General features: G+C 39.4%; 1 protein-coding gene across 2 annotated transcripts; it reads right to left on the minus strand.

The window, feature by feature from the left end:
* Window positions 1–4,132: 4,132 nt before the first annotated feature.
* On the minus strand, window positions 4,133–27,306 carry PIP4P2 (phosphatidylinositol-4,5-bisphosphate 4-phosphatase 2). Of its 2 annotated transcripts, none has more exons than XM_069854348.1 (7): window positions 27,151–27,306; window positions 21,258–21,403; window positions 20,078–20,184; window positions 18,208–18,331; window positions 12,729–12,781; window positions 6,882–6,972; window positions 4,133–5,813 (listed from the first exon to the last, which is right to left on the minus strand). In XM_069854348.1, the coding sequence occupies exons 1-7, from the start codon at window positions 27,254–27,256 to the stop codon at window positions 5,670–5,672; spliced, it is 771 nt and encodes a 256-aa protein (XP_069710449.1). In that variant the 5' UTR covers window positions 27,257–27,306; the 3' UTR covers window positions 4,133–5,669. The 2 variants fall into 2 exon arrangements, with proteins under 2 accessions (XP_069710449.1, XP_069710448.1); XM_069854347.1 differs by having other exon boundaries at window positions 21,258–21,406.
* Between the last annotated feature and the right edge of the window lie 647 nt (window positions 27,307–27,953).

A 27,953-nucleotide genomic window follows, 5' to 3' on the forward strand; every position in this document is an offset into this window, starting at 1 on the left:
ACAGGTAAATCTCAGAGAATGGAAACATTAGGCAAGTTAAATTTTTAAAGCACGTATTATAGTTCATTGACTTTCCCATCAAAATAAAAATACTGTGCATTTATGTTAAAACAATACCTTGCATTTATGTTAAAAGGAACGTATAGCACCGTTTCCTTACTCCTGAATAATGATGGTACACAGAGCACTGTAGACTTTCATCCCTCTTCAGCACTGATTAGAGCTGGCCAAGTAATTTTTTTATGGGGGGGCGGGGAGGGAAATCAGAGAATGCCAGTTTGCCAAACTGATTTCTGAAGCAAAGCCTCCTCCCGTGATTGCATTTTCAATGAAATAAAGACAGAGGACTGCTGTGAAAACCTGCATTCCCTCCACTGGCTCATCTGATGGTTTTTTGGGGTTCTTTGCCACACAGCCTGCTCAGCACGAGGCTCCAACCTCGCAGAGCTCCACAGAAGGTATATAACACCTTTCAAAATGACATTCAGTAGAAACTTTGTTATTAAAAGATTCATTTCATCAAAGTGCTTTATGTTTTATCACAGGAATGGTTAAAAATTATATTCGGTGTGCTGTAAAGGCAAGAGTTAAGTATTTCAAAAGTTTAAACTTGAGAAACTGGCAGATACTACACAGAGTAGTATCAGTTACAGACATAAAATAAAAACACCCAAAGAAAAACATGATAATCCCATTACCAAAATAAAGAAGCCTCAAAATACTCCAGTAATACTACACATGCAAAATTTTGGAGGCAAATATAAAAATCAAATTCCCTACCTATTTCTTATCAAGGCAACTATGTTTATTTTTTTAAAAGAACTGGAATTATGACAAGAAATCTGTATTATACATGGATAAGAGACTTCATTAAATAACAGTGAAAGTTCAAAGATATTGCTTTGGAAATATTAGAAATTCATTCTGTGAAGGTAACTTGCTATATATCATTTGGCCTGGAGTCCTAAGCCTGAGAACAACTTTTCTCACAGAGTTATTTTTTTTTACTCAAAGCAGTCTTTAAATTCCATCAGCCACATTATTTTCCTTGGTAAATATTGCAAGAAAAATAAGAAGCATGCCCTCAGAGGTGTTTTTCTAAACTCAGTCTCTTTGTTCCTCCCCCAGTTTTTCATAAACACTAAGCAGCACACTTGAACTCAAGTTGTTAATATAACCATGTCATTACAAGCTGATATAAAGCTATACAAAAGAACAAGTAAAATAATTTTTCTTCATTACAACATACATGTATTGATAAAACCATAATATACAAACCCATACTTCTTATTGATCTTTATTTTTTAGCCATTATTTATAATAAGTATTCTTAAATCCATTTGATGATCATTTCACTAAATCATTGCAATGACATAAAATTTGTCACCAGGGTCAACAATTTTCAGTCCGTAATGTGTCCTATTCATTACTTTTGTTCACACAATTTACCTAAACACACTTCTCACTAATAATCTGTTAAAAAGGAATCTTAAAAAACATTATACAGGACCAAATCCAACATCTCTTTAGCCCTATGTACTTTTTTCCAAAAGCAGCCAACAGTGAATACCTAACGATGACTATAGAAGTAGAAAAAGTGATACAGGGATACCTCCCTGGTATCGTTTTCCAGCTTCCAGCAAAGTGTAACACGATGAGGTGCTAGCTAATCAGGTAACAAGTAGCTTTATTGTTGTAAAATAAAAGCCTTTTTGTGGTTAAAGCTGTACAAAACTGAGCCTAGATATTCTTTTCCTGTTGGCTCAAATAACCATAAAAAAAAAATCTTGCAAATAACTTAAATCTGAATAAATTCCTCTCTCCCTCTCCTTCACAAGCTCCAGTCTTTTGTTCCTTCACCTTCATACAATCTATTGCACATCAATCCTGCCAATAAAATCACTGAAAGAAATCTGAATTAAGGAGGCACTTTTTCAATTTTCAAGCAGGCTTTTCCCCCTGCACTGATGGGTGCACAGTGCGGTTGTTCACGCTCCAGTAGTACAGCTCTGCTGCCAAGCTGTGGTTTACGGAGAGACAATTGAAAGACTGAGAAATGGGGACATCTTAATATGATATAGCTACCTTGACAAACACGGTTTATAACTCCATTATAAAGAAAATAATCTTTGGTATAAAGGAGTATTTAATATAATGACAGTCCAATTTTCAGACATTACACTGTAATAAATATTGTGATTACAATTTTCTGTTGCAAGTAGTATGTCTTTAACACGGATCTACTTGTCCACAACAATTTTTTTTTTTTGCAAGGAAAAGCTCAGGCCCTAGTATTACAAATCAGAATCACATAAGAAGTAGGAAAACAGAGTGGGTTAATTTAATCCAGTTGTTCAGCTTGCTCTCAAGTTTCTATCAGCTAGGAGTGAAAGAAATGATGTAAACTACATCCTAACTTTATAAAAATATTAAATATTTTCAAATAGCTGGCATGTATTTACTATATCCTCCAGTTTGGTAACCACTCTCTTTGAATAATTTTACTGACTTCTTCCTCGACCTTTGTTGGAAGAACATCTCACAAAAATTTTTAGAGGGCATATTGCGTGCAGTGCAGTATTTTTGCCCTGTCAGAAAAAGACACTTAGACTGATCTAACGTGACAAATCATCTTTGCTGCTACTTGCTTGATTATTCAAGTCCTTCTGGTTAGTTGCAGAGATTTTCTAGTACTTGATGTTAAGGTGCTTCCCCTCTGTAAAGATGTACACTATGCTTTTTCCTGGTCTTTCAAACAAGTATTATTTATCATCCATTTCCCAGCAATAACCACTAATGGCTCCATGGCTGCTTTGGCATCTTTTCTGAGCACTTCATGGCGGATTTCTTAACAGGCCGATTTGAAACCTCTGGCTTCTTACAACATGCTACACGACAAAGATCTGATAATTTAATTTTCAAAGACTAGAGGGTAGTGTTTCTTTTTCCAAAGACAACATAACATGTATGAGGAGTACAAACAAAACCAGTAAGACACTCTTTCAGTAGGTTTGTAGTTAAAAAATAAAACATAGTTCAAGGTCTAAAGCGTTTTCTAGTCAAAACCACTCAGTTCCTATATAAATTATTTGGTGGGAAGAAGGGGAAGAGGAGGAAGGAAAAGGGAAGATAAAACTTTAAAGTGCAGAAGCCCTTCATTGTTAATTCAGATAGGTCCTTCCCTCATCTAACACAAGGAGAAGTTCATTAAAAAGCAACAAAATAAATGAGTGATTATAAAAGCTGAAAATTCTTCTAATGGTCAGTATGCACAGTACACCATGAAGTTTTCTTTAACTTAAAGTTTAGAGAAGTTTAATGTACTGAGATGCAGTCCAGCACAGAATGTCATGACTATCTGCAAAGAAGCCTGTTCCACAAATAGCCAGATCTATTTCAGTCTCTTGTAGAGGCCCTTCACATTCTACATTCTTAATTCTCTTACACTTTAAATGATTCGTATGTACCCAGAAGTGGATAAAATGTAACACTACAATAAGTTTTATATTTTAGAGGAACAAACTTCTACATTTCACTTTGTAAAAGGAAGTAGTAGCAAATATCACGCCATTATCTTGATGCAGAAAAAGATAATTACTTTGTTCCTTATCTTCCCTCCTGCTCAAAAAGGTTGAGAAGAAAAAGGAGAAATAAAATAGGAAAAAGTACAGCTTAACACAGGGAGAAAAAGCACACAATACACAGACTCCCTGCTCCCCGCTCCTCCAGCTTAAAGTTACAAATGCAGTGGATCACTTTCTGTACAGCTCCAGCCTACTTATTTCAGGATGTGAAGTGCAGAGAGTATTTTGAAATACAAGACAACAGGAAAGAGTATTCATCAGTTTAAGATGCAAACAAGCACAGCAAATCCCTACAGTGAAGGGATGTAAATAGCATTAGGAAAACAAGAGCATACTACCATATTTCCTCAATAAGCCATTGACTAAAAAAAAGACATAATCCTAAAAGTTGGTCTCATCCCTTATTTACATCCTCATTCTTCCCAAAACATCAATAAAACAGCAATTGGGTCTTGCTCTCTTACATTCCCGAGGCTGATATTTGGCAAAATTGCAGAGCTCACCCCTGCTACACAATCCCTCTGTTTTTCCTGTATCACACTAGGAAATTCTTCCACGTGTATTTTTATTTACATATAAATAAAATATATTAAGTTTGAATAATAATCTTTATTTCTTTATTAGTTTATTTGTAAAAGGTACATTGTAATCCTGAGCTACTGCTTTTATACATTTAGCATCATACAAAGACAGATCATTTACAGTTTGATCATTTACATTTATTGTGCTCCAAAATCCTTATCTGAATATCATTTTGTCCTAGCAGGAACATAGATAATTTAAATTACATGTATCCCTGAAACATCCACATTAATTTACCCATCTGACCCCTTTATCTAAATTACTACAGTTGTCTAAATCATCCAGGACATTCCTTCCGAATTTAGCAAAAACTTGTTTAAAACTATAAAGATGGGCAGTGCAAGAACTGGTCCCTCAATCTTTTGTGAATACATCATTAGAAGAAGCTTTCTGTTTCCGTATTCTCTTGGCAAGTCAGTGCTAAATTGACTAGATGTATTTTGATGGAATGGTCCAAGTAATAGTTTACCCATTATCTTATTACAGCAGTTACCGTGAATTTAACAGTGTCTCCCTTTGCAGTGACCAGTGCATAACTCTCCCCAAACAGGGAAAATCTGACACGATCAGAGGAAAGTTAAGAGGCAACCCATCACCATCTTATTGTCACCTACTTGACACTGAAGTATTATGAAACAAGCCATATGAAATGCTTCCCTTAAACCCTGTAAAGGAACTTGTATGAATAACCGGAGTTAAGTTCCATAATCCGAGCATGGCTTTTAGAATTTGCCAGGTTTTTTTTTTTTTTAAACAAAATAAAAAAAGAAAACAAAACAAAAAAAAAAACCACAAAAAAACCCCAAACAAACCCAAACACCTAAGTCCCAGGATCCTGGAGAAGAAAGCATTTATCCTAACTGAAATCCAACCCTGGATAAAGGGAAATTTATTTTGACTACCAAAATAGCATCTCTCTGCCTGAAAAATCTCAAAGCATACAGTGTTTACAAATGTCCCTCTAGCAACACTGTCACTCTTTTAACGTACACCCAAACCTTTCATTTCCTGAATAAGGTCACTATGATCTCAGGCAAAAGATACAGTAAAGCAGTTCAAGCAAAATGCTTATTGCTTAGGTTTTAAAGCAAGCCACTTTAATTTCAGATAAAATGTTAAGTACAAATGTGAAGCTACTGTAGAAACACTTATAAACACTCTTGCTTTTGAATTCTTACTGATTACCTAGAAAAATGGCAGACGGGTTTTAACATAACAAAGGAAATGTAAAACTTAATACTGTCTGTTGAAAAAAAATTCAACACCTATAAAGACAGAGTTATGAACATGTAAACACAGCTTTAGTATTCAGAGCTAGGGAATCTAGCAGCAAAACAAACTATTTGCATATTATGTAGTGCAATGAACATTTGTTCTTAGAGACCCCCAGTCTTAAAACTACTTGGAACAGAATGGAATCCTTACAGGAAAAGGTTTTAAAAGTGTCCAAGATGAAATATTCAGCTTTACTAGATGTTCATCCGCTATAAGCTAAGAATTTCTCTATGCAAAACTGTGCTCTGGATAACTGACTTTAATGGCTCCCCAGTAGCAGGCTCGAATGAGGCAGATTAAACCTAAAAGATAAGCGATAGCCCAAGAAACATAGGTTGCGTGATATCGCCTGGCAAAATCCTGTGTACCAACCTACAAAGAGAAAACAAAAGCGTCAAACATACAGTGCTATCTGCTCTTCAGGGAATAGCCAATTATATTAAGGGGAACCGGTTGGGCACTTTACTAAGGATAGATCAGATATTTTATTAGTTTAATTTTACACAATTGTAATATAAATGACCTGGGAAGGGATGCAAGGAGTTCTCTAGCAACAATTGCCTGGATCAAAGCAGGGTCAACTCTAAGCTCAGACCAAGTTGCTCAGGGTTTTAGCTCAGCTGGGTCCCAAAAAACTCCAAGGATGGAGGCTAACACAAGGTGGGCACACCTCATGCCAAAATATTTTCATCATTTTCAAACTCAGTAAAGTTGTTAAAAAAAAAACACAGAGAGAAATCTGCTTCTCAGTTCCACTGGAAAACTCCTCTGTAACTCATTTAAGCTCAAAAAACAACAGGCTTATTCAGTTTACAACGTAAGTTAGAGGTATAACAAGAACAACACATATGAATTCAACTACAGACATTTCCTCATATGTAGTTTTCTGGGACTGCTAGGTAGCAACCTGGCTCTAGTAACCAGTACCAGATACTTCAGAGCCAAGCAAGCCAAACAGTTTTCTGAGTAATAGAGTAACAATGTGAGCCTTATAATTTGTAAACAGCTTATTATCTGGTTTTACTCCTTAGTTTGTACAAATTATAAAGGCATATATACATTTCTAACTTTTGGAATCCCATTCCCCTCCACTGCAGTGGAATTTACAGTCCTGGCTATACAGCAATACGTATCTCTGGAAACCCTGAAGTTTTTAGAGCCTTAGCAAGATATTCTGGTACTTCTACAGTGAAGTAAAACTATTTTTCATAAAACTGAAGTTAGAGAGATCAAAAGTCAAATTTAGTATCAGGAAGAATAATCTCTCAAGGTGGCAGAATTTTATTTTTTTTGGAACATTTCATTTTCTGGCTAATTCAGATGATTAAGTCTATGATTTTAATAGAGGTGACAAAACCCACACAAGCTTAGGAGATTTAACTCAAATGCTGGTGCAAGAAGAGCTGCACACAGGCGCAAGTGTATCAGTACATCACTCACAGTTAATCCAACTCCGATGAAGATGCAGATCATTCCAATTGTAATATATGCACAGCAGCGCCTCCGTGGCAGTGCACTTCCAACAGAAGAACTGTTAGAAAATAAATGGTTATTTTAAATTTAAAGAAAACAAACAAACTACATAAATAGTAACCGTTCAGTCTAAATGAGGGGAGGGGAAGAGAATGGCAATACACATAAGCAATCTTAAGTTTATAAAGTTGTAGGCAAAGCCTACAATTATACCAAGCAGTAAAAGACCGAGTTCATGTTTGTGTTAAAGGGCAACTATTGGTGAAGATAACCTAGTATCTAAAAATGTAGGTGCTTACAACAAAGAGTGGTGCCACACCTACAGTTTGAGTGTGCCTCCTGTATCCTCAGCGCACCCAAGTACGTATCATGAATAGCCTTTGGACTGCAAACCTCAAGTTTGCTTTGCAGCTTCTGTGTAGATCATAAGACAATCTTTAGATTTTTAATACATCAATACATGACTTGAATATATTCACTAAATCTCAGTAACTGGAAATTGCTTCTAGCACCCTTAAATGCTATTAACAATAACAACCTGCACTATCTGTTTCCTGGAATAGTCCACTCGGTATTATTTAGCAGCTAAGATGTACTCCACTTCTTGAAGATAAAAAACCCAAACTGTTTCAGACACAAACATGAAAAATGTATCACATTCAACACTTCCAAAGACTGAAATTCTTTAGACACATTTAAGTCAGTTTTAGTAACTTAAAACATCACAAATTCTTTTTACTTTCTGATTCTTTTTTAGAGTTCTACCACAAGTTACGTGAGCTGCACAAATCACTGCTGACAACCAAGGTAAATAAATCCCTTGGAAATTCTGTCACTCGACATCTAGACTATAAACTCCAAGACAGCTTGGTCTCTACCTGCTCTATTAAGCTAACTATTAGACCACTTGAGTCAAAGAGAATATAAAATGCAAATAAAACATTACATCCTCTACTACAGGTTAGAAAATTTTTCCAGAAGCTCGGCATTGTTTAGCAAATGCATCTTGAGTCACATCTGCAATCACATACAGCTATACTAATGAAAAAAATTGGAACACTAAATTTCACTGAAACCCAGTGAACACACGGGTCCATTGAAAACAGTAGATTGGCAGAGGTGCTTTAATGAAATATCATTTATCTCAGAGGTAGTTTTGAAGCATCCCAAAACACGCTATCATTAGTTACATACTTCATCCCATTCTGAGATCAATACACCTTTGGAAATACCGAGATGCTCATACTCTGTGTTCAAAGATGCAAGGAAAGTAATTTTCATCTCATGATAGTTCAATATATTAAAGATGAATGTACAAACAGAAGAAAGCACGGCTGAACTATTGAAGCAGTACACTGGTCATATGACTGACCAAATTTCTGGCTCCAGTTAATTAACCACATAGTAAGGCCTCATATGCTTAGCATGTGACTAGAATTTTTTAAGCATTCATCTTACAAAGCCTTCAAATAGATTGCTTTAAGCAGCTTTACTCCAATATTATTTCTTTACAAGGAATTTCTAAAGCGTTCCAAAGAAAAGAAAACCCACACAGTACTCAAGCTTACGTGCTGAGCTTCATCTGAGCAAGGCAAGGGTTGAATACAGTGACCACTCACAAGCCATCTGTTACATATTTTCAGAAAAGTCCCAGAATTGTTCTGCTCATGATTTCCATGGGGAAATTACTTCTTACCAAAAGCCTAACCATACACATTTGGGTTAGGATTGGGAGTGGGGGTGATTAAGGCAGAAGAATTACAAACCGGGGAAATAATGGTACCTTACCATTCTCCCTCCACTTCTACAACCATTTGATAAGATGAATTTGTTGTCTGATTCCAAGTTACACAATGGAAAAAACCCAAACAAAACAGAATTTTTATAAAAGAGGACATGGAGAATACTCTTCCAAAAGCTGAACTGATGAGCACTGTGTTTGCCAAACTGACCTTAGGTTCCCTCTTTTGCAGGATTTCCTGGCTATGTACTTAGAAAGTTAATTCTATTACAGAGCTGGATACCTGAAGATAAGCTGGTAAAAATGTCATGTTCAATACACCTAAAACACTCACGATGTTTACTGCACTGTATATTTCCCATGGAGACAAAGCTCGTTTTGGGAAAGAGACCTTCGCTTTCAGAGCTATCTGACTTAGGATCTTGATTTTGTAATCACATTTTATTGCAGGTGCCCTGTGCCCTGTGTATTTTCCATCCATATTTCTCTCAAGCTCTGTCCCCTCCTACCCAGTAAGAAAGGCTGGGGAAGAAACCATCATTTCTAATACCACAAAAAAGAATGTAAAGAATGTTTTAACTGACTTTTTATTTCCACAGAAAGCATAGATGAAATAAACTTAACTTCCAACAGTCACATAGCAGACTTACAAATATAAAGCAATCCTAATAAATCTTAATTTATTTTTCACCTCCTGACAGCGATATTCGCTACTGGGCCACGCTAAATAGTCAGGTTTCCCTCTACTCACCCCAAATTATACATCAAAATCCAAGCTACCTTTGAATAAAGACAGCTGAAACCCTACCCTAAAAAACAACCAACTGCAGCAACTTTGACAGGCCCACTGAGAAACAATAAAGCTTGTGGTGAAAAGAACATTTTTACATTGTAGAAGCAGGTCTTCCCATTGTGAGACTAATAAGAGCAAACTCACTACAAAGCTAACCAGAAGACAGCAGTTCTTTCTTTCTGAGCTGCAAAGGCACCTGCCAGACCTCTGGGCAGAGGCAGCAGATAGAAAAGACACCAAAGCCAATTTAGCATCAGGTAGTAATTAGAAGAAGGGAAAACTGCTACTAGGGACAGAGGCTGTTAAAGGAGTAGAGCAGGAAAGAATTCAGGGCGCTCCTAGGAATTCCTATTATTGCCAGGATTTCAGACATGCTTTTAGAAAAGATTTTAAAAAAATTATCAAAATGCCAGTATTTTGAAGATGAACAGCACTGCTTAATTTTGCTACAGTAGTGCCAGGGGTTCTAACACCTCTCTCTTTCCTAAAGGTCCTGCAGACTTTATGCAGCAAAAAGTGTTACAAATGCACTATAGAGAGAGATTTGGGGTTCTGAAATGAAGACTTATACTCTTCGATTCTCTTCCTAGTAACTGAATTAATGATCCTGAAGTTTCTAGATTATTTAATATACAGCTTGGGTAACTGCAGCAAACAAAAAGTAGTTCCTGCTTCATCTTCATTTAATGAGAAAAACCTCAGCCACCTTCCTCAAGCCTCTCAATAGTTTGGGAAATGGGCTGATAAACATCTGGTATCTTGTATTTTGAAACAGAACAACACTAAAACCCTAAAAAAAGAAACACTTTCTTCCTCATTCCTAAGTGTCAAGCTCTACACTATAAAATAAAATGATATTGCAACAATTTTCTCATTAACTACACTTTTTCCGAATGCTGTAGACAGCATGCAGGTAAGGACCTATGTTAGGCAGAACCACTAGGCCTCAGTTGGGCTTCTGCAAACACTTTGCCTCTACTGGCATGATCAGGTTTGTAGTCCATTTCCAAAAAGATTTGGTCATTTACCAAGTAAGTGATTTTATTTTCTTCATCACAACTGATTTCCTACATTTCTCAAACTATTTTGCAAAAAAATTACCGGGGGTGGGGGAGGGGCAAACAGGATGACACAGATGTAAAAAAGGATGTCACAAAACAAGGAGCAGGTAGACAGGATTAAAAACAAACATTCAAACAAAATAATGAAAATTATTTGAGATTCAAATTCTCAGCAGATATCTCCTTGAAACACCTACTGCTGCAGTGATTCAAGGTGCCTTTTGCCTCCCTCTACAATATACTTATTTCAGTGACAATCATCAACTGAGTCAACAGAAGGAATTAATAATTTGGCATCTGACTAGTCAGCTTCAATGACAGAAGCTTTGCATTAATAAGCTGAAATGAAGAACCCCACATTCCCTTTTGACTACTTGGCTCCAGGTAGGACCGCCTCTGACCAAGGGCAGAAATAACTGCAGTGACCTGCTGCTTCCTATTCCATCACTAGAATTCAAAGCTCTGCCTTACCTGTGTTGTGCCCTAAATCCATGCATTAGAAACATTTATGCTGCTGGAAGCGCGGAACTCCTGACCATCACATCTCAAATGCAAGGAAGACACCAAGCAACCCGTCCAAAGCTTAAGTTACAATATTCCATAGTTTGCACCTGAAGCCCAAGGGCAAAATTCCAATCTGTTAAAATCTGTTTTGTATTCTGCAACTGGGTTGCCACTAAAGTTTTAATTCTCACAAATTACACTATTACACTGCAGAGGTGCTCCAGTTCTATTATAAGTGGCAAGCCTTGTATTTTGAAGACAAAAATACTGAGAAATCCTCTGGCTCCACATGGATTTTTAAATTAAAAGCAACATAAATCAAGAAAACTGAGACCAAAAGATCACATGGTAAGACTTTCAGACTGTTGCTTGGAGTGTTTTGTTTTGTTTTTCTTATTACTTGGGTTGAGGTTTTGTTTAGTTTGGTTCTGTTGATTTTTTTAAGGTTTAACAGCAAACAATTTTGTATCTAAAGAGAGTCAAGAAAAAGCTGAGGTCACCTATAAAGTGTGACATGATAAAATATAAAACAACTGCAATTAGCTTAAAAAAACCAACAAACCAAACCACAGAACACCAACCACTCCCCAAAGACTGAATGCAATTACATTCAGTTAAAAATAAACGCAAAAAACCAAAAAAACACCTGCAAATCAACATCCCATCAAAACTGGGAGTTTATTTGACCTAAGCAAACTAGAACACATCCACTATTCCACACCTATTTGGTTACACTCCTGAGGTTAACCCTATCAATAGACCAACTTCTCTACCAAATACTCTAGTAAAAGATTTCAATCCCTGTTGAAAGCCAGGCCATGCCAACACCTACAGTACATTTATCCTAAGCCTCCTGCTTCCTAAGGGACCTGCTGGTTTTCCTGCAACATGGAACACAGCTGTGGTCCTCCATTACCAGCAGAAAACAGCAGAAAACACATTTGCTCCTTTAATTGAAAGTCACACTTGTCTATCAAAGACAGACAAATACTTAAATAAATGAGCAGGACAAGAAAGTATCTATTTAATATCCTGTGGTTGATATTTCATACAAATTTTAACAAAACTTGAATCTAAGTATTCCTAACCTCAGAAAAGAGATGCCAAACAAGTACTCAAAGAAAGCCCCTAACAAAAAACCAAAACACTCTTTACAGCTCTTGTATTCTAAGTTTTCTTTCTTATTGAAGTAATATCAGATGAGTAGACAAGTTATTCCACAGTAATTCACAAACACTGAACAGGCTACTGCATTAAGATGCTTAACACAAGTTACGTTTATGAAATCAATAAAATATCTCTCAAATTAAGACAAGATTATTCTCTTTCCTCCTTTTACAAAAAGGCAATTCAAGTTTGACATTTACATGACACCTGATTAACTGCAAGAAGTGGTAAAATTTCAAGGACATAAGTTGTTAATTTTAGCAGCCTACTCCTGTCTATTGTTAGCAGCTTTTTTTTTTTTTTTTGCCTCTAGCAATTTAACCAGAGTATTTTACTAAATGCAGGTTGGATTTGTCAAAATTACCTATTTGTGCATAAAGAGTGACGAATTCACGGCCACATAACATGCTCCTTAGCCTTCAAATTTAGATGAGTATGACAAAATAATCAGCAGAGCAGACACATTTTACTCCAAATACTTCTACGGAAGAAACACTGGCAACTTCTGCAACAGTTAATTTACATAACCTTGCTTTCCGAGAACTTACATTTTTTTGCAGTGTGGGCATTTTGCTAGTGTGTTAAACCTCAGTTCCATCCACTGTAAAAAGAAAAAATAAAAAGGTTGAAAAACTGGCCTGAGAAAATGTTTGTTGTACTTCATGCTAAATGTCACTGCAAAAACATTTTGATTCTCAGGCTTTCTTTGACTTGTTTCTTGCTTTCTTCCGTAAACGGGATGCCCTTTGTCAGTGGCAACATAGGAGTGGGATTTCCATGTGAACATTTCCCATGACTTGCCTCACTTTTACAAGATTCACTTGACGTAATGCGGTTTCAGCCACAGGCACAGTATGGGCAACACAGTGATATTAATACAGCTTTTTTCTGTAACTTCCACAACCATTAATATACCTCAAATCAAAATAAATGTGTTTTCTTTGGCACAAATAGATGCATTTTCCCATCTTTCCCCAACTCTTGCATCATTTGTGAGAAACAAGTGAAGGGTGCACAGAAAGATTAGTTGAAGAATATTTTTGATAGTAGATGTCTGTACAAGTTTTATATCCACAGAGACTGCTATAGGCTACATGACATTTTTTAAGGTGATATATAAAACTGTACATCATGTGGTCATAACCTTCAGTGCACAGACTAAAACCTATCTAGGAAGCAGCCTTGGTGAAAGCAATCCCTAGAATTACCTCAACCAGAGGATAGAGTCTCATATACTCACTTAATAAAACAGGTTTTGTCAAATTTCGTTCCGTGACAAACATTAAATAAACATTTTAAACATGTTTGCCTTGAACAAGGGGATAAAATTATTGTTCTTCATTCTGCAAGCAGTTATATTATAATAGCAGCTTTCTTCTGCTGCCTTTCCCAAATGGAAGTAGTTAGCAGTTTCCTGGTTAAACTTAACCCTCTTCTCCCCTCTCCTCTTAATTTTATATAAAAGTCACACAGCAGAGACCCCCAGTGCCACTCTGACCCTCCTTATCTCTAAGAAAAACAGAAGTCAGTCTCCTGAAGTGAGTAGTGTTGTCATAACTACTCCCAACACAAATCAAAATCAAAAGCCATCCTTGTAGACAAAACAGCACCCAGCTACAGCACAGCACCATTTAAACATTGAGGATAAACTTATGATTTTATGTGCAAAGAAAGAGTATGAGCAGGTCTTGCTGTAAGCAAGGTTCTGATCTGTGGTATTTAGAGAGCACTTGGGTTTTATTTAGATCCAATGGGGCTAATTCTCCACTAAGAAGTCATCCATTATTTTTCTCCTCATTCTGAACTATGCAATTACAGTACATTTTACATAGTTCTTCAAAACTTATTTGTTTACAAGGACTTGGCCAAACTCATTTGGCATGGCTGTATTTTACCCCTTAATAAAATGAAAGCTTCTATAATAGTGCACACCCAAGTAATGCGTTTTAGAAGCATCAATTCTATTTTCATATTCCTTCCAGAGAACAAAGTTAGCTATTTGCCTGCATCCCTGTCAAAAACTACTCAGTTTTACTTAGTGCTACACAGTAAAAGTGGGATAAGGTGTGGTTGTCAGTATTGGGGATAGAGACAGGCCTCTTCAGGGATCTTCTTCCAGCTTTTAGAACTGCAGTTCCAGAAATAAAAGCAAATCTAAACTCACGACTCAACATTTTATGTATTTGTAATTCAACTTAACTTCTGTACACTAGTTTTATTCCAGGGCAGGCAACTCCATTTCCAAAGTTACTCATTAATGATCTTCCTGGAGTTTTATGTAAGATTTCTTATTATAAGAATGGCTCTAAATATGCACTAAAAAGAGAAAGGCACTGTTATCTATTTTCATTAAGAAACAGCTGGAAGTAAGAGAAGCAGAGTTATGATTCCTTATGCCCATATTGGAAATATCTGAAGAAAAAAATTCAACAAGACATTCAAACCACAAGAATTCAGATCATGTTAGCATAGTGAAGAAAGGTAATTTTCACACACATTCTGCTTCTTGGAGTTTTGGTGGGTTTAGCAGGAGGTTTAGATCATACTTAAAGCTGGTATTTTTACTCACATTCCAGAGGTGCTTTACACTACCTAATCTTGTTTCACGTTGTTAAGAGAACTTAACATGAAAACTTGACAGTTACATGAAATTTAGCTCCCTGCTGACAATACAAACTGTATTTTTTCCCATTGAAACCATACAATAAACAATAGTTGAAATCCTCAGATAGAGGTACTGAAACACAGACGAGGATTTCTGAAAACTCTCAAATGTTTCAACTGTAGATAGTTGAAAATAGACATTTATCAAGGGATTTACTAGAAGAACATGTCAAACTTCCTTTCTAGTGAGCCCAAATAGTTAAAAAAAAACCAGAACAAATAAAAGCAACTTCTCATCTTACCATCTGCTCCCCCCCAACCCCAGGTCCTTTGGGAAAGTAAAATACTTCTGCAGATTAAAATATTGCTAAGTTTTCTAAAGAACTTAAAAGGTTTTTTACTCAGTCATTTTAGAAGAAATACTTTTCATATCTAATTAGTTTTAAAAAATTAAAACTGACAGAAGATAACTGACAAACCACAGTGCTTAGCCTACAGCCTGTAGCTTACATAGCTTGCTCCTGACTTCTTGTCCTCAAGGGTGTCCAACAGCAGGACAGTAGCAGAAGGATGAAGGGGAACACAGGGACACCCTCCCCTGTCTGCCACCATTTTTAAAGTCAACTTAGCCTTCAACAGCCACAAATCATCACAGGAAGAGTCCCCTGGGAGAGGGGTTGTGGTGAATGACTTACAGCTGGCAGAAACAGTAGCTCAGCCACAGCCCAGGTCGAGAAGCTCTCAAAAAACCCCAAACCAGATTAGACTGTGATTCAGCAAGACAGTTAAACTCTCATCCTGCCCTCCTTTTTTGTTCTACCATTTTTTAGCACTTGTCTGAACTCCAAATCTGTCAGAAATAGTGGAAACCTTAACACATAAGAGACTCTTATCAGGTTAACCAGGAAAAAAAAAATCTCATGAACAAAACATGAATAATTAGTGATAGTTCAGTACTAAGCCAGTCTCCCGGTTGAGACAGAGACATTTTAAGGTACTCCGTAGCATGAAGCACATTTTTAATTATTTGTAAATTATTCTAATATGTCCCTCCACACAGAGGCAGCGAAAGCACAGTCTGTACTTATGCTTTCATATAAAAAAAAAAAATCTTGGCAAGGTGGTGAACAAGTTGATACTCTTAAAAGAGCACAGAACAAGCAACTGACAATGTGAACTTTCTACCCCAGGAATTCTAGCATTGCTTCTCTATTTTATTTATTTTTTAACTGCCAAGTAAAGTAAAGGAGATACCTTACTGAGTTGCTGAGAGATGCATCTAGCATTACATATTTGCTTTACACTGGGGAGATAGCAAAGGGCAGATATAACCTCGTAGAAGCTGAGTTTCCATGTTGGATAGAGCTCTTGGGTTTTTGCTTCCCTGCTCACTCTCAAAAACAAGCAATTTTTTTCTTAATTAAAAAAAATTATTTGCAGAATCTCAGATTTGGTAACAGAAAGAGGTAGAAGCATGAAAGTTTGTTTCTTGATAATTCAGCATAAAAGAACACAAGCTTCAAGTTTCCAATGATTTAATGTTTCTTTAAAATGCACCATAAAGTGGTAAATCGGTCTTACTGGCAGACAGGACTATGAAGTTCAAAATGACGCAACTCCTTAAGGAAATCATCAAATCTGAAATCACATACACAAATTCCAAACTAGAAAACTTAGCCTTTTACGGCAGTGTCTAGTAGTTATGGTCAAAATCAGTCTTTATGGGTTTGTGTGTTTTTTCCTTATCTTCACCTAAAGAAGTTCATAATGTAAGCTACAAAATTATTTTGGGCTGCATTTATAGAAAGTAAACAGGGCATAAAGATAAATAAAACACCCATGCTGCTAAAAGCCCCCAAAGATAGGTCAATAACTTAGCAATGAGAATTTTACTTCATAACACTGATTCTCCCCGAGGAAGAGAAAAAAAATATTAACTCACATAGTATAGATGGTCTTCTGTGTTAAGAGACTATATTAAAGCTTAATACTGTACCTCTCCTCTACAGCACCGCTTTTGCCTGTGCAGTTTTAGAGCTGTGCTAATAAACACAATTGCACTAAGAATTAAATTATGATACTGTATCAAACTAGAGTGTTTATGCAGGTACTTAACAGTTTGCAACACACTACTTTATTTAAAAAGGAAAAAGCTAGAAGAAAAAGCAACCTTTAATAAAAGCTCCCTGACTTACAATATGCAGTTGAGATGGCCTTTTTCTTCTGTAGATCCAGGAGGTTTGTTAGTAACATTATTCTATATTGCATACAATAGTCTTACCAGTTAAAGTCATAGGCTTGCATTTAAAAAAAGCAAACAGAGAACCCACTCCAACTATCTCCAGTTACAGCTTACTGTTCTTCAGCAAAGGGTATAATAGGAATATTTGTATTTCTTAAAATATATAGAAAGGATTAGTAGACACACTATTTCTTAAACATCTTTAATGGTTTCTCAGATCCTACATTACTTGTAAATTCACAACCAAATTTTTAGTTTCCCTTTTAAAAAAATGTAAGGGTCATCCCTGCATTCATCATCTGCTATAGTAGTTAAGCCATTGTTGCACACCTCACTGTTCCACAAATCTGAAGCAAAGAGCTGAAGAAACAAGTCTATTCCATTACAGAGCCTATCACAAGCAAATCTTTTTCTCCCTGCTGATACACACCAACATGAACTGCCATCCCCTGGGCTTTCTTTTTCCTTTCACAGAATGCACTTGCATATTCTCTAGCCTTTATGAATCTGACGATCCTTTGTTTCAGGAATGTAACACCACTCTGGTGACTATGCAGGTCCTTCAATGGTACCACTTATTTAAGCCATTTCTCAACCCACAGCCTGACAAACATTCAAGCAAAGCTAGATGATGAAGCCTAAAGCTAACTTACTGTGTACTGCAGAGACTCTTCCTAAATCAAAATTCAAGTATGGCAGTGCCTTAGCCATGTAAAAGGCTGTAAACAGTTCAACAGAAAGAGTATTTTGAAGTTGAAGCATGCAAGAAAAGGGCTCAACTGTCAGCCTCACATATGAACCAAAATCTATAGCTCTGTAACAGCTAACAGATATGCCAATGCAAATGCTTTAATAAAGAGTTTTCAGGGGTCCGTACAGCAATGGCAAAACATAACCATCACAGCAAGCCTAAAGAGAACCTAGAAGTCTACCTTTTCCACCACCATCCACTCTTATATCACTAAGCAATAAGACTGGCTTTGGGCTTTATCCACGCATGCACAGAAAGACACCGAACAGTTTTCAGGAAATGCATTTAAAGATAACTAAACACAGACCATACATCCATAGCACAGAGAAGCTTTACTTCCTGTAAAGCAACAGAGTGAGGCAATATGCTCTTAAAAGTGTTTGCAACAAATAGCTTAAGCGTGAGAAGAAGAATCTGATGCTTTACTTACAAGGAACGTATTTCCACAGTGCCCACATACCACTCTAGTCCCATCTGGTTGAACTGGCAAAGCAGGCTGAGCTGGCTGCTCTTCTGGGATCAGCATTACTGGACCAAGAGTAATGATGCGTCTACTGTGTTAAGAACATTAGATGTACATGTAATTAAGCTAGCAAAAGAGAAGGACAATGCGTTTAAGCAATTAGCTCAGCCATTACCAAATATTTTACACTTTCAAACTATAATCTCCTTTTTAAATAGATGGTGCACCCAGTTTTACTCTCTCTCCAAAACGTTTTCCTTTTCATTTTGGAAAACATCCTCTTTCACTCTAAGATCAGCCACGTAAGCCAGAACCTTGTGGAGATCAAAGACTTGCCGTCACATGGCAGAAACACTCCTCAGGAAAACAAAATCTTAATACCTAGGCTGAGCCAGCCCATGAATTGTAACATACATACCCACGTGAAACTTGGAGAAAGAGCAAGGACTCTCCCATAGCCTAGTTCTCCTTCTAAAGTCAGGTACTCCTCCTTCCCACACTACTGACAACCATGTCAATATAAGCAGCATATCCACATCTGTATAGTAAAAATTTCATTCAAACAAAGTGAACTAAAAAATAAAACCACTTGAGGCTGACTAAATGTAATCAATTTAATTTAAAAAACAGTTTGCAAATATTTGTTCAGTGTATTTCCAGTTTAGTTACTCAATCTGTCCATTCAAAACGGCACTACCCAAATTAACCGACCCAAGGCAGAATGAAGATCAAACTATCTAGCACGAAAAAAGTGAAGATAAAAATTAAAGCATTATTCAACTCGCACTGCCTCTATCTCCAAGCACAACCAAAATTGTATACTGGATGGCCTCGCTTCAGTCTGGAGTCTTCCATTTCAGGCATACTTCCACCTCTCTGCTTCGAAGTACCCCAGTTTTGCTCACCTTCTAGTAAGTCAAATACATAGGTTGTCTTATGGAAACTGCAGAGACACATGCTTTTGAGATTTTAATAAAACTATGGAGTTTCTGATTCAGCTTGGTTACCAACCATAAGATGTATTACAACTGCAGTATCTCCTGAATATTTTTTCACTCAGTGAAAATACTTGAAATGTCTTGAAGTTTTCCTCAACACTCAGTTAGCAAAAAAAACCCAAATCAACACAAGTCTAAAAAGACCAGAATATCAAACAGAATGGTGACTAGGGCGCTTAGTGTGGTAGAGCTTCCATTCAAGCAGTTACAGATCTAGCTTTCATCTGTTTCTCCTGTTAGAGCTGTATCACTTACAATCAAATTACTCCTACCTCAGCAGTATCTTTAACATCCTAAACCCAACAGTAAGAATACTCAGTGTGTCAATTGTGCCTATTAGTTTATATGTTTGTTGTAACAAAAAAGTCAAGAGCTGAGAGGAAGTTGAAAATGCAGCACACCAAAGAAGTGACTAAGAACAACCTGGTGCTCCCTCTCCTATTTCATTTTGAAGTCACCACTCTAAACCAAGCAAACTGATCAACCTGTGTGTTTACAATAATTAAATCTGCAAGAAATTAAGAATGTTAAATCCCAAAACCAAGAAGTTATTTTCTTCTCCGGTGTTTTTATTTTGTTTGTTCCTTATAACGTATCTAAAATGGGAAACGTACATTTGAGACTACCACTAAGTACAGAAATTGAATTTTTTCTTTCTTAGTTTTAGAAAAAAAAGTAAACTTGACACTAACACAACCCATCTCTGCAGAAATTCAGTAATGCTTTCTAAGTGCCCCTGTAGAGAGGCCGAGGCTTGAACCTCTTTTAGTCTGAAGTACTCTAAGAGCAGCATTGCTTTAAAGAAAAACATCTCAAGGCACTTAGTTTTTTATTCTTACCAGTTTGGTCTTGGACAGCCTATTTTCCGAGACGTATCCTTACAGATAAGGAGACAATTACATTGACATCTAACATACTTCTTCCCCGAAGGAGGGTTTTTGATTGGCTAAATAGAACAAAAAAACACACCAGAGAACACACATAAGTCATAGCAATTCCCTTTTTCCCTTGTAACAGTATGATAAAGCAGAACAACTTCAGCAATAAGTTTTGGTAACAGAGAAATACAGTTCCTCTTACAGAGGAAACTTGAGAGTCAAGACAAAATTAGACATCTTCTCTCTGTCTAGAGAAAGAAGTGCAAATTTCATCACCAGAACAAACAAAAGATTCTGCAAACTAATGGAAAAAATATTCATATTTCAGCAAATCAAGGCCTTAGTTTTTTAAAATGTGAGCTTAAGCAGTCATGCACTTAAAAAACCCTGACTAGTTAAAACAAAACAAGCCTCCATACCTGGTACAATAGTTTCATTCAACAATGAAAGGATCAGAGTCTGGCTTTCAATGACTAAGAGAACAGGCAGACATCACTGGACTGTAACCTTATTTTACACTGTACTGATACTATCTTTCTGCAACCTGGGAGTCAAGTTTCTGGGTCTCTTTCATACAGCAAATCACAAGTTTCAGAAGCTGCAAGATACTTTGTTTGGCCTGGAATATTATACATTGGCAGGGATAGGAAGTATTAATAGCATTCTGCATTTCAAAATCGGTGTGGTTTGTTAGCAAGCTAACAAATTGACTAAATAGCAGTGCAGCAGGTAAGACCACATCCAGGGAAGGGTATGAGTTAGTTATTGTTTCTTTCACTGCTCAAGTAATTCAAATCATTTCTCTTCATCCCACCACAACCAGTTTCACCCTCCTTTACAGAAGGGTAATTACTGGAACAGCATCTCTGCTTTTTGTTCTTTTGCCTCAGAAGGAAAAATCTTGTGCAGTCTCATCAACAGCACAAAGCTTTATTCTTGCTGCGTATGGCAATCCTTGTGTCAGCAACCCTTGAACTTGCACACTAGTTGCAGTAGCAGCCAGTTGCGCTGACAGGTTCTTTGCAGGGATGGCAGGAAGGGATTCACCCTTTACGGGTGTGAACAGGAATTCTACTGAAGGCATACTTCAATCTCCCCCCACCTCCCTTCTAATAAAGAAAATGCTAAAAATCCGTTTTACCGTAGCTTCATTGCAAACTGTGCACTTAACAACATGTTGGTGTAGCTTGCCATCCAAATTGATTAGTGACTGGCACACACGGCAGTTTATAACAGGAACACCGCTGGCATCTGGGCTTGCAATGGCAGTATAGGGCGGAGGAAGCTCTGCTGCAAGAGATCAGGAAATCTCAGTGGAAAAAACTAAACAGAGGATCCTAAAACACCATGGGCAAAAACTGCCTCTAATAGTCACAGCATCAAAAAAAGAAAAAATATTTCAAAAAATTTAATAATTAGTATGAACATAAGACAGAAGTAAGGTTGCTTTCCCTTTCCCCACAACTTCTGTGTACCAAACATCAACTCTAGTTGTACATAAAGCATAACAGCATGGCAACCAGACTGTAAGTCATCCCAGAAAAGTGAATCAGACAAAAGGCTCATCTATGCAACCGTATTTTCAAACCAACTTTTTACAGTCTTTAGAAAAGAGGAGAAAAAAATCCTCATACAACACCCAAACCCACCATAGATAAGTAGCAACTAGAGACTGGCTTCTGAAGTAAAAAATACAAGATAAAAGACAACATCGGTAGGCCATAACCACACTTTCAAACATCTGGAGACTGAAACATAGTCAATTACTTATCATTTAGTATCAAATACTACAGGTAAAGATACAGAAAAGTCCTATTAAAGAAACAAGTCTTGGATGGGAGGTGGCACAAATTGGTTTTTTTTGAGTGCAACAACAGCAAATTTATACTATCTTGAAGAAAAAAGATAAACAGAACCATCAGAGCTTACTCTTTTAACAGTTCTAAATATTTTTGCAGTCCAAGAACCAAAGCACAGATGCACAAGGACAGTTTTAGTCACTTAAGATAGGCTCACACAGGGGAGAAAATAGAGAGGCCTCAAGCCCCTGTGGAAGAGGTGATTTCAGCTTTGCCAGTACTGAGCCCACGGCAAACCAGGGAAGAAACACCCAAGATCCTTCTTGGTTTAATCCATGGAATGAAAACAATTCACCCTAGCAACCTCTCATGAGCTTATTACCACAATAATTTGGTGCTTAGTAACACTGGCTTTTATTTCATCGTGAAGTTCAGGATCGTTCAGGTAAGCAAACAAAGAATGGGCATATTTAGTAGTTCACTGTTAGCTTTTTTCATACTGTCAATTGAATAATACTTATACTTTGAAATTATTAGCCTTGGACTTCAATAAATTATTTCACAATTTCAACAAGAAGCCAACAATCTCCAGAGAAGCGATGAGAGATCAACCTACTTTCAGTTTACAAACAGCACTGAACAGGATCTGCTGCAGGGGTAGAGAGGGACATCACAGTCTCCAATTAAAGCTGACAAGCACAAGTATTAAATGTAAACCTATACGAAAATATTCATCACTCCTTCACTCTGTTTTAAAGTGATTGTCATAGGCTGGAGGGATATAAAAAGATATGCCTGCCCTTCAAATGCAAAAAAATAAACTCCATCACAAACCATAGGAGCAGCACTGGTGTTCAGTGCACTCTTTGCTGCTTGGTGTGCAACGATCTGGACCTGTACTTGATTCTAAACTCACAGAGGGAAAGCGGTCACCTTGAGGGTCTCAGAATTACGGCCAATATACTCGAATTATTTCACACAAGAAACAAAATAAACTTATCTGCTGCAATGCAATTCTGTTACCTGAGCAAATGAACTTCACATCCCCAGTTTTGATGTTGCAGAAACCAATTTCCTTAGGAAATATCAAGTAACTTAAGAGTGTTGTTCAGGTTTTTTGTTTCTGAGGAACTACATTCTAAGAAAATATAGGATCCAGTCAAAAATCCTCAAGAACAACAACATTTTGCACTACTGTGATAGCTTATCTTCAGTACAAGGCTGCCACATGCAAGAGGAGACATTAACAAACAATACACAAGATGAAAACCCAAGCCCCACACACTTTAGCAACTGGAAACAATCTCAAACCTCCTGGTTTCCTGCAGTAGCCAGGTATGAGATTCAGATGATGGGAACAGCAGTGTCTTAGCTGCAGGTGGCAAAGCCAAGGCTGCTTCAAGAGGGGGTTGGCTGCAAGCAGCCTGCTTAAGTACTCCTGCAACAAGCAGCTGACACACTTTCTGTCGAGAACAGGTAGCCCTAAGGCAAAAGGAATGTCAGGCAGACTGAACACCAAACTCAGTCAGGAAACCCCTTCAGCTGAATCCCAGGTTTGGTCGCTTTTCAGAAAACCAACCTCAATCGTGTTACCAAATTTCTTTGCTTTGTCCTCTGCATTTAAACTGTGACTTCTCAACTCTTACCAGCTGGGCACAGGGCAGCTGTACTATGGAAAGGCAAGCAGTACCTTGAAGGGTACCAGAATTAAAGAGAGACACAACACCCCCGCCATCCAGCATCCCACACTCCTGGAATAATTCAAGAACTGGCAATTATCCCCTTTTAGACATTTGCAAAACTCCATACCCTACTTGTAAGTGCCCATTCCTAGGATTTTGATAGTTAAATAAGGCATGTGAACACCTGCAGACAGCACCAGCCACTTTTCACACCTCCTTACTGAAGCTGCTCAGCTTCCAGGTAAGCAGACTGTTCCTGTCCTGCTGGCTCAGCAGTTTTCAGACAGCAAGCAAATAATGGCTGCTTTTCAGAATCGTGCTGCAGCAAATAACACTTGCTATGGAGCAGAAAACCAAAGGTATCTTGGCACTGCAACCTTCATGCTTAAAGAAAAAGTGCATTTCGAAAAACACCAAAAAATTAAGCAGCAAAAGCCACCAAAATTAAGTTTAAAGAAAAATATTGGGGGGGGGGGGATTTGGAATTGGGTGAAAAGGAAAATAGAGGTATTGTCTCAGAGTCTGCTGCTCATTACCCCTTAATAAAAAGGTTTCAAAGCACATTAACATTCTTTGTCATGACTTTTTTTTGACAGCTTGAATTTCAGGCTGAAAGGTCCATAATGTTGGATGTGACTGGATGGTAGGCTAGTTTCACATACACATCAGAGGTTTCATGACACACATAACAAAATACTGATTTCCTGCTGCTGACATACCAGGTGACAGTTATATCAGTTTTAAAAAAATAAACTCCAACAGTAATTAGTTCAGCAAGATTAGCAGAGCACCCTACCATGCAGTACATCTGACTCTAACTTATGATTCCCTACGCACTATCACAGGATAGAAATATCAAAACTCAACGTCAGAAATGCACTTTCCTCCCTATGTATTTGAAGGGCGGAAAGTACGCTGAACTACTTATGGCTTACTAGGGTCAAACAGAAATAATTTTGATTTGGGGTTAATTTTGTTTATTGGATTAAAGGAAGAAAAAGATTCCTTAGCCTGATCTGGGAAGGGTTGGATGAGGGAAAGAAAAAAAAAGTTATCTGTGTCAGAAACAGGTAGTACCTAAACACTTAGCCTGAGCGAAGCTGCGGGGAAAAAAAAAAAAAAAGAAAAAGAAAAAAGTGCACTGAATAACCACGTTACTACAGGGAACAGAGCTGACGGTCCACCCTTTGTTTAAGCAAAGTTACTGTGCCCTGTGTCCACGTGGAAAAGATTTTTCTTGCTTGCTTCCATCACTAGGAACAAACAATGAGCCAGTACCAGGATTCAACTACACACCAGCTCACCCTGGAGAGGGTCAGCTGGGTCTCAGCTGCAGCCCAACAAGGGAAGAGGCAGCTACTTTCAAACCATGGCCTCTCTAATTTAAAGCCCAGGAAGACATATTGGGCAAAGTAGATAATTACAGGGATAAAGCTATTAATGTACATTCAGGTGGTAGTTTGGAGGGCAAAGGGCTGCTTCCTCCTTCCTCTGCAGCTCCACATCAGTCAAGTGATGTTGAGCAAGGAACCACTGCGGAAAGCTGAGGTTTGGAAGCAAACCCCATCTCCCCACCAGAATGCTTCCTCTCTCTGCATCTAGACTTGAGCTTAAGGGGAGAGATAAAGACTGCCTGTTAGCTCTAAAGGCGATTTAGCCTGCACAGATCCTTTCACTAAGGAAAACTCGCAGAGCAAGGGAACTAGAGCAATCCAGTCTACATCACAGCTGTGCAAAGTTTTGTTCTGCAGATATCTTTTTGTAAGTTCTGCTGAGCAGTTTTCAAGTGCTGCCTAGCATGCTTGCCTGTGGATCAATCAAACAAGAGAACCTCAACTTGCAAAGATGTTTGACATCAGAAAAGCTCCATGGTTCCTTCTGACTTCTGGGAGCAAGGCACTTATCTCAAGGGCCACTTTGCACCAGTGGTGCCAAACAGGTTAACAGGAGTTACAAGCATGGGCTGAAGGCACAGCAGGACACAGCTACCAACTGAAATGAGGCCCAGCTTGTTTCCAGGTCATGAGTTTTACCCTGCACTCAAACAAGAGTCACTGATCCAATGCATTTTCATTGTTTTTTAAAATCATGAAGACTTTCTTAGAAATAAATCAAAGTGGATGCAAAAGTAAGGACTACTAAGAATAAAAACATCAAATACCAGAATTTAAACTAAGGATTTCTGGATTTTCTAAACTGCAGAACTGAAAGGGTGATGTCGATTCTACACAATTTGACTGAAAAAACCAAAGCCTCTACTGTTTTTCAGGCTGATAATCATTTATGCAATTCAAATGGGACTGAACAGCCAACTGAAAGTGAATAGCACTAGTCGAAAGACATTTTCATATCCCTTTCTGCTCCCTTTCTGCTCTAAAATGCTTAAGTGGAAAACAAAAAAACCCCAAACCCAATGTACTAATATATTTTGTAAATGTCCCGATTTATATTTCCTAAGCAAACAATTTTCACCTACTTATTAAATATTCAGTATCCATGAGCAAGATTATTTTCCTAAACCTGTTAGAGAAAATTAATCCCACATCGTTAGGCCACGATTCCAGATTGCCAGTATCTGCCTTGCTTTAGAGATAAAGCCGAGACCAGCGATGGCCTTGAAAGGCGTTTGCAAGGACACCCTGGCGGCTCCAAGAGCCACACGGCGCACAGCCCCCTCGCTGCTGGAACCCGAGCGCCGCGGCAGCAGCGGGCACCGAGCCCTCGCCTGGTTAATTCCGCTGCTAATTAACCGGGGAACCCCAGCCCTACCATCCCCTTGCGAGCTCCGACACGCGAGCGCGACGCTGCAACGAGCAGACCGGCTCGGGCTCGTTCCGCCGCTGCAAACGATTGTTTTAATGCTTTATTTATCCGCCCCCATTTCGCAGAGTTCACGGCGGAGCTCGGCCCGCCAAGACCTGCGCGGCGGGACCTGTTGTTCCTTCCCCAGCTCGGCGCCCCCCGCCTCGCCGGCAAAGGCGGAGGGAGACCCGCTGGGCCGAGCCCCAAGGCCCGACAGGGAGGAGGAGAGAGGGAGGGAAAGGAAGGAGGGAAGGGAGGGAGGGAAGGGAGGGAAGGGAGGGAGGGAAGGGAAGGAGGGAAGGGAAGGAGGGAAGGGAAGGAGGGAAGGGAAGGAGGGAAGGGAAGGAGGGAGGGAGGGAAGGGAAGGGGGGAGGGAGGGAAGGGAAGGGGGGAGGGAAGGAGGGAGGGAAGGAGGGAAGGGAAGGGGGGAGGGAGGGAAGGGAAGGGGGGAGGAAGGGAAGGGGGGAGGGAGGGAAGGGAAGGGGGGAGGGAGGGAAGGGAAGGGGGGAGGGAGGGAAGGGAAGGGGGGAGGGAGGGAAGGGAAGGGGGGAGGGAGGGAAGGGAAGGGGGGAGGGAGAAGGAAGGGAAGGGGGGAGGGAGAAGGAAGGGAGAAGGGAGGGAAGGGAGAAGGAAGGGAGGGAGGGAAGGGAGAAGGGAAGGAAGGAAGGGAGAAGGGAAGGAAGGAAGGGGGGGAAGGAAGGAAGGGGGGGAAGGAAGAAGGAGGCCCCCGGCAGCCATGCCCCCCGCTCACCTCGGGGGCTGCTGTCCGGCAGGTAGGGCGGCGCGGTCGGGGTGACGCTGCCGGAGCCGGGCGCGGAGAGCAGCGGGGAGCGCTCGTCCACCCCCTCGGCGGCCATGGCTGCGGCGGCTGCGGCCCTTCCCGCGGCCGGCGGCTTGGGGAGGCGGCGGCCGGGGAAGGAGCGCAGAGGAAGGGGCTGGGAGGGAAGGGGAGCGGGGGCGGGGCCGCGGCCGCGGGGCGATGAATGAGCGGGGCGGGCCTGCGCCGGGCCCGGAGCCTCCCTGCCGCCTGCCGGCAGCCGCAGCGCCGCCGGGGCGGGGCGGGGCGGGGCGAGCGGCCCTCGCTCCCACCCTCGCGCGGGGCTGGCGGTGCCGCAGCGCGGAGCCTGCGCTTCAGGGCCGCGGGAGGGGAGACGCGACGACCCCTTTTCAAATAAAGGACTTCTGATAGGTGTTTATAACGCTGTGGTTATGAACGGGAACGCCAGGGAGGTGCTGCATTCGATTTAACTGCTACCAGTCGGCTTTCCCGGGGGGCAGCGAGGGGCTCGACCGAGGCGGGACTCGATGGGGGCAGCACTGCGAGTCGCTCCAAACGCGAGCAGGGAAACCCACGCGTTTTCCCATCTGCTGGTGTTCACCATCTCCCCCGGTGTCACTGAGCTCTCTGAGGGCGTAACGACTTAATTTCCTTCTGCGAGGCAGCCCGCTCAGGCACCATCTGGAAGTCTCCAGCAAAGAGGGGAAAATAGCCTTCCCTTGGTGAATTTTTCAACCTCTATTGCCAGAAGTCAGATGTTTGTCACCTGTGTGTCT

The sequence above is a fragment of the Phaenicophaeus curvirostris genome, chromosome 3 (assembly GCF_032191515.1).
Source record: "Phaenicophaeus curvirostris isolate KB17595 chromosome 3, BPBGC_Pcur_1.0, whole genome shotgun sequence".
Classification (NCBI taxonomy): domain Eukaryota; kingdom Metazoa; phylum Chordata; class Aves; order Cuculiformes; family Cuculidae; genus Phaenicophaeus; species Phaenicophaeus curvirostris.

What these genes read in the sequence shown, in the direction of transcription:
- PIP4P2 (XM_069854347.1), bottom strand. Translation starts at nt 27,256, where the DNA reads ATGGCCGCCGAGGGGGTGGACGAGCGCTCCCCGCTGCTCTCCGCGCCC. An exon ending in GCCGGACAGCAGCCCCCGAG is followed by an intron (nt 21,407 to 27,150) that starts GTGAGCGGGGGG and finishes GATCTCTTGCAG; the next exon opens with CAGAGCTTCCTCCGCCCTAT. An exon ending in ACTGTGGAAATACGTTCCTT is followed by an intron (nt 12,782 to 18,207) that starts GTAAGTAAAGCA and finishes TTCTTTTTACAG; the next exon opens with TGGATGGAACTGAGGTTTAA.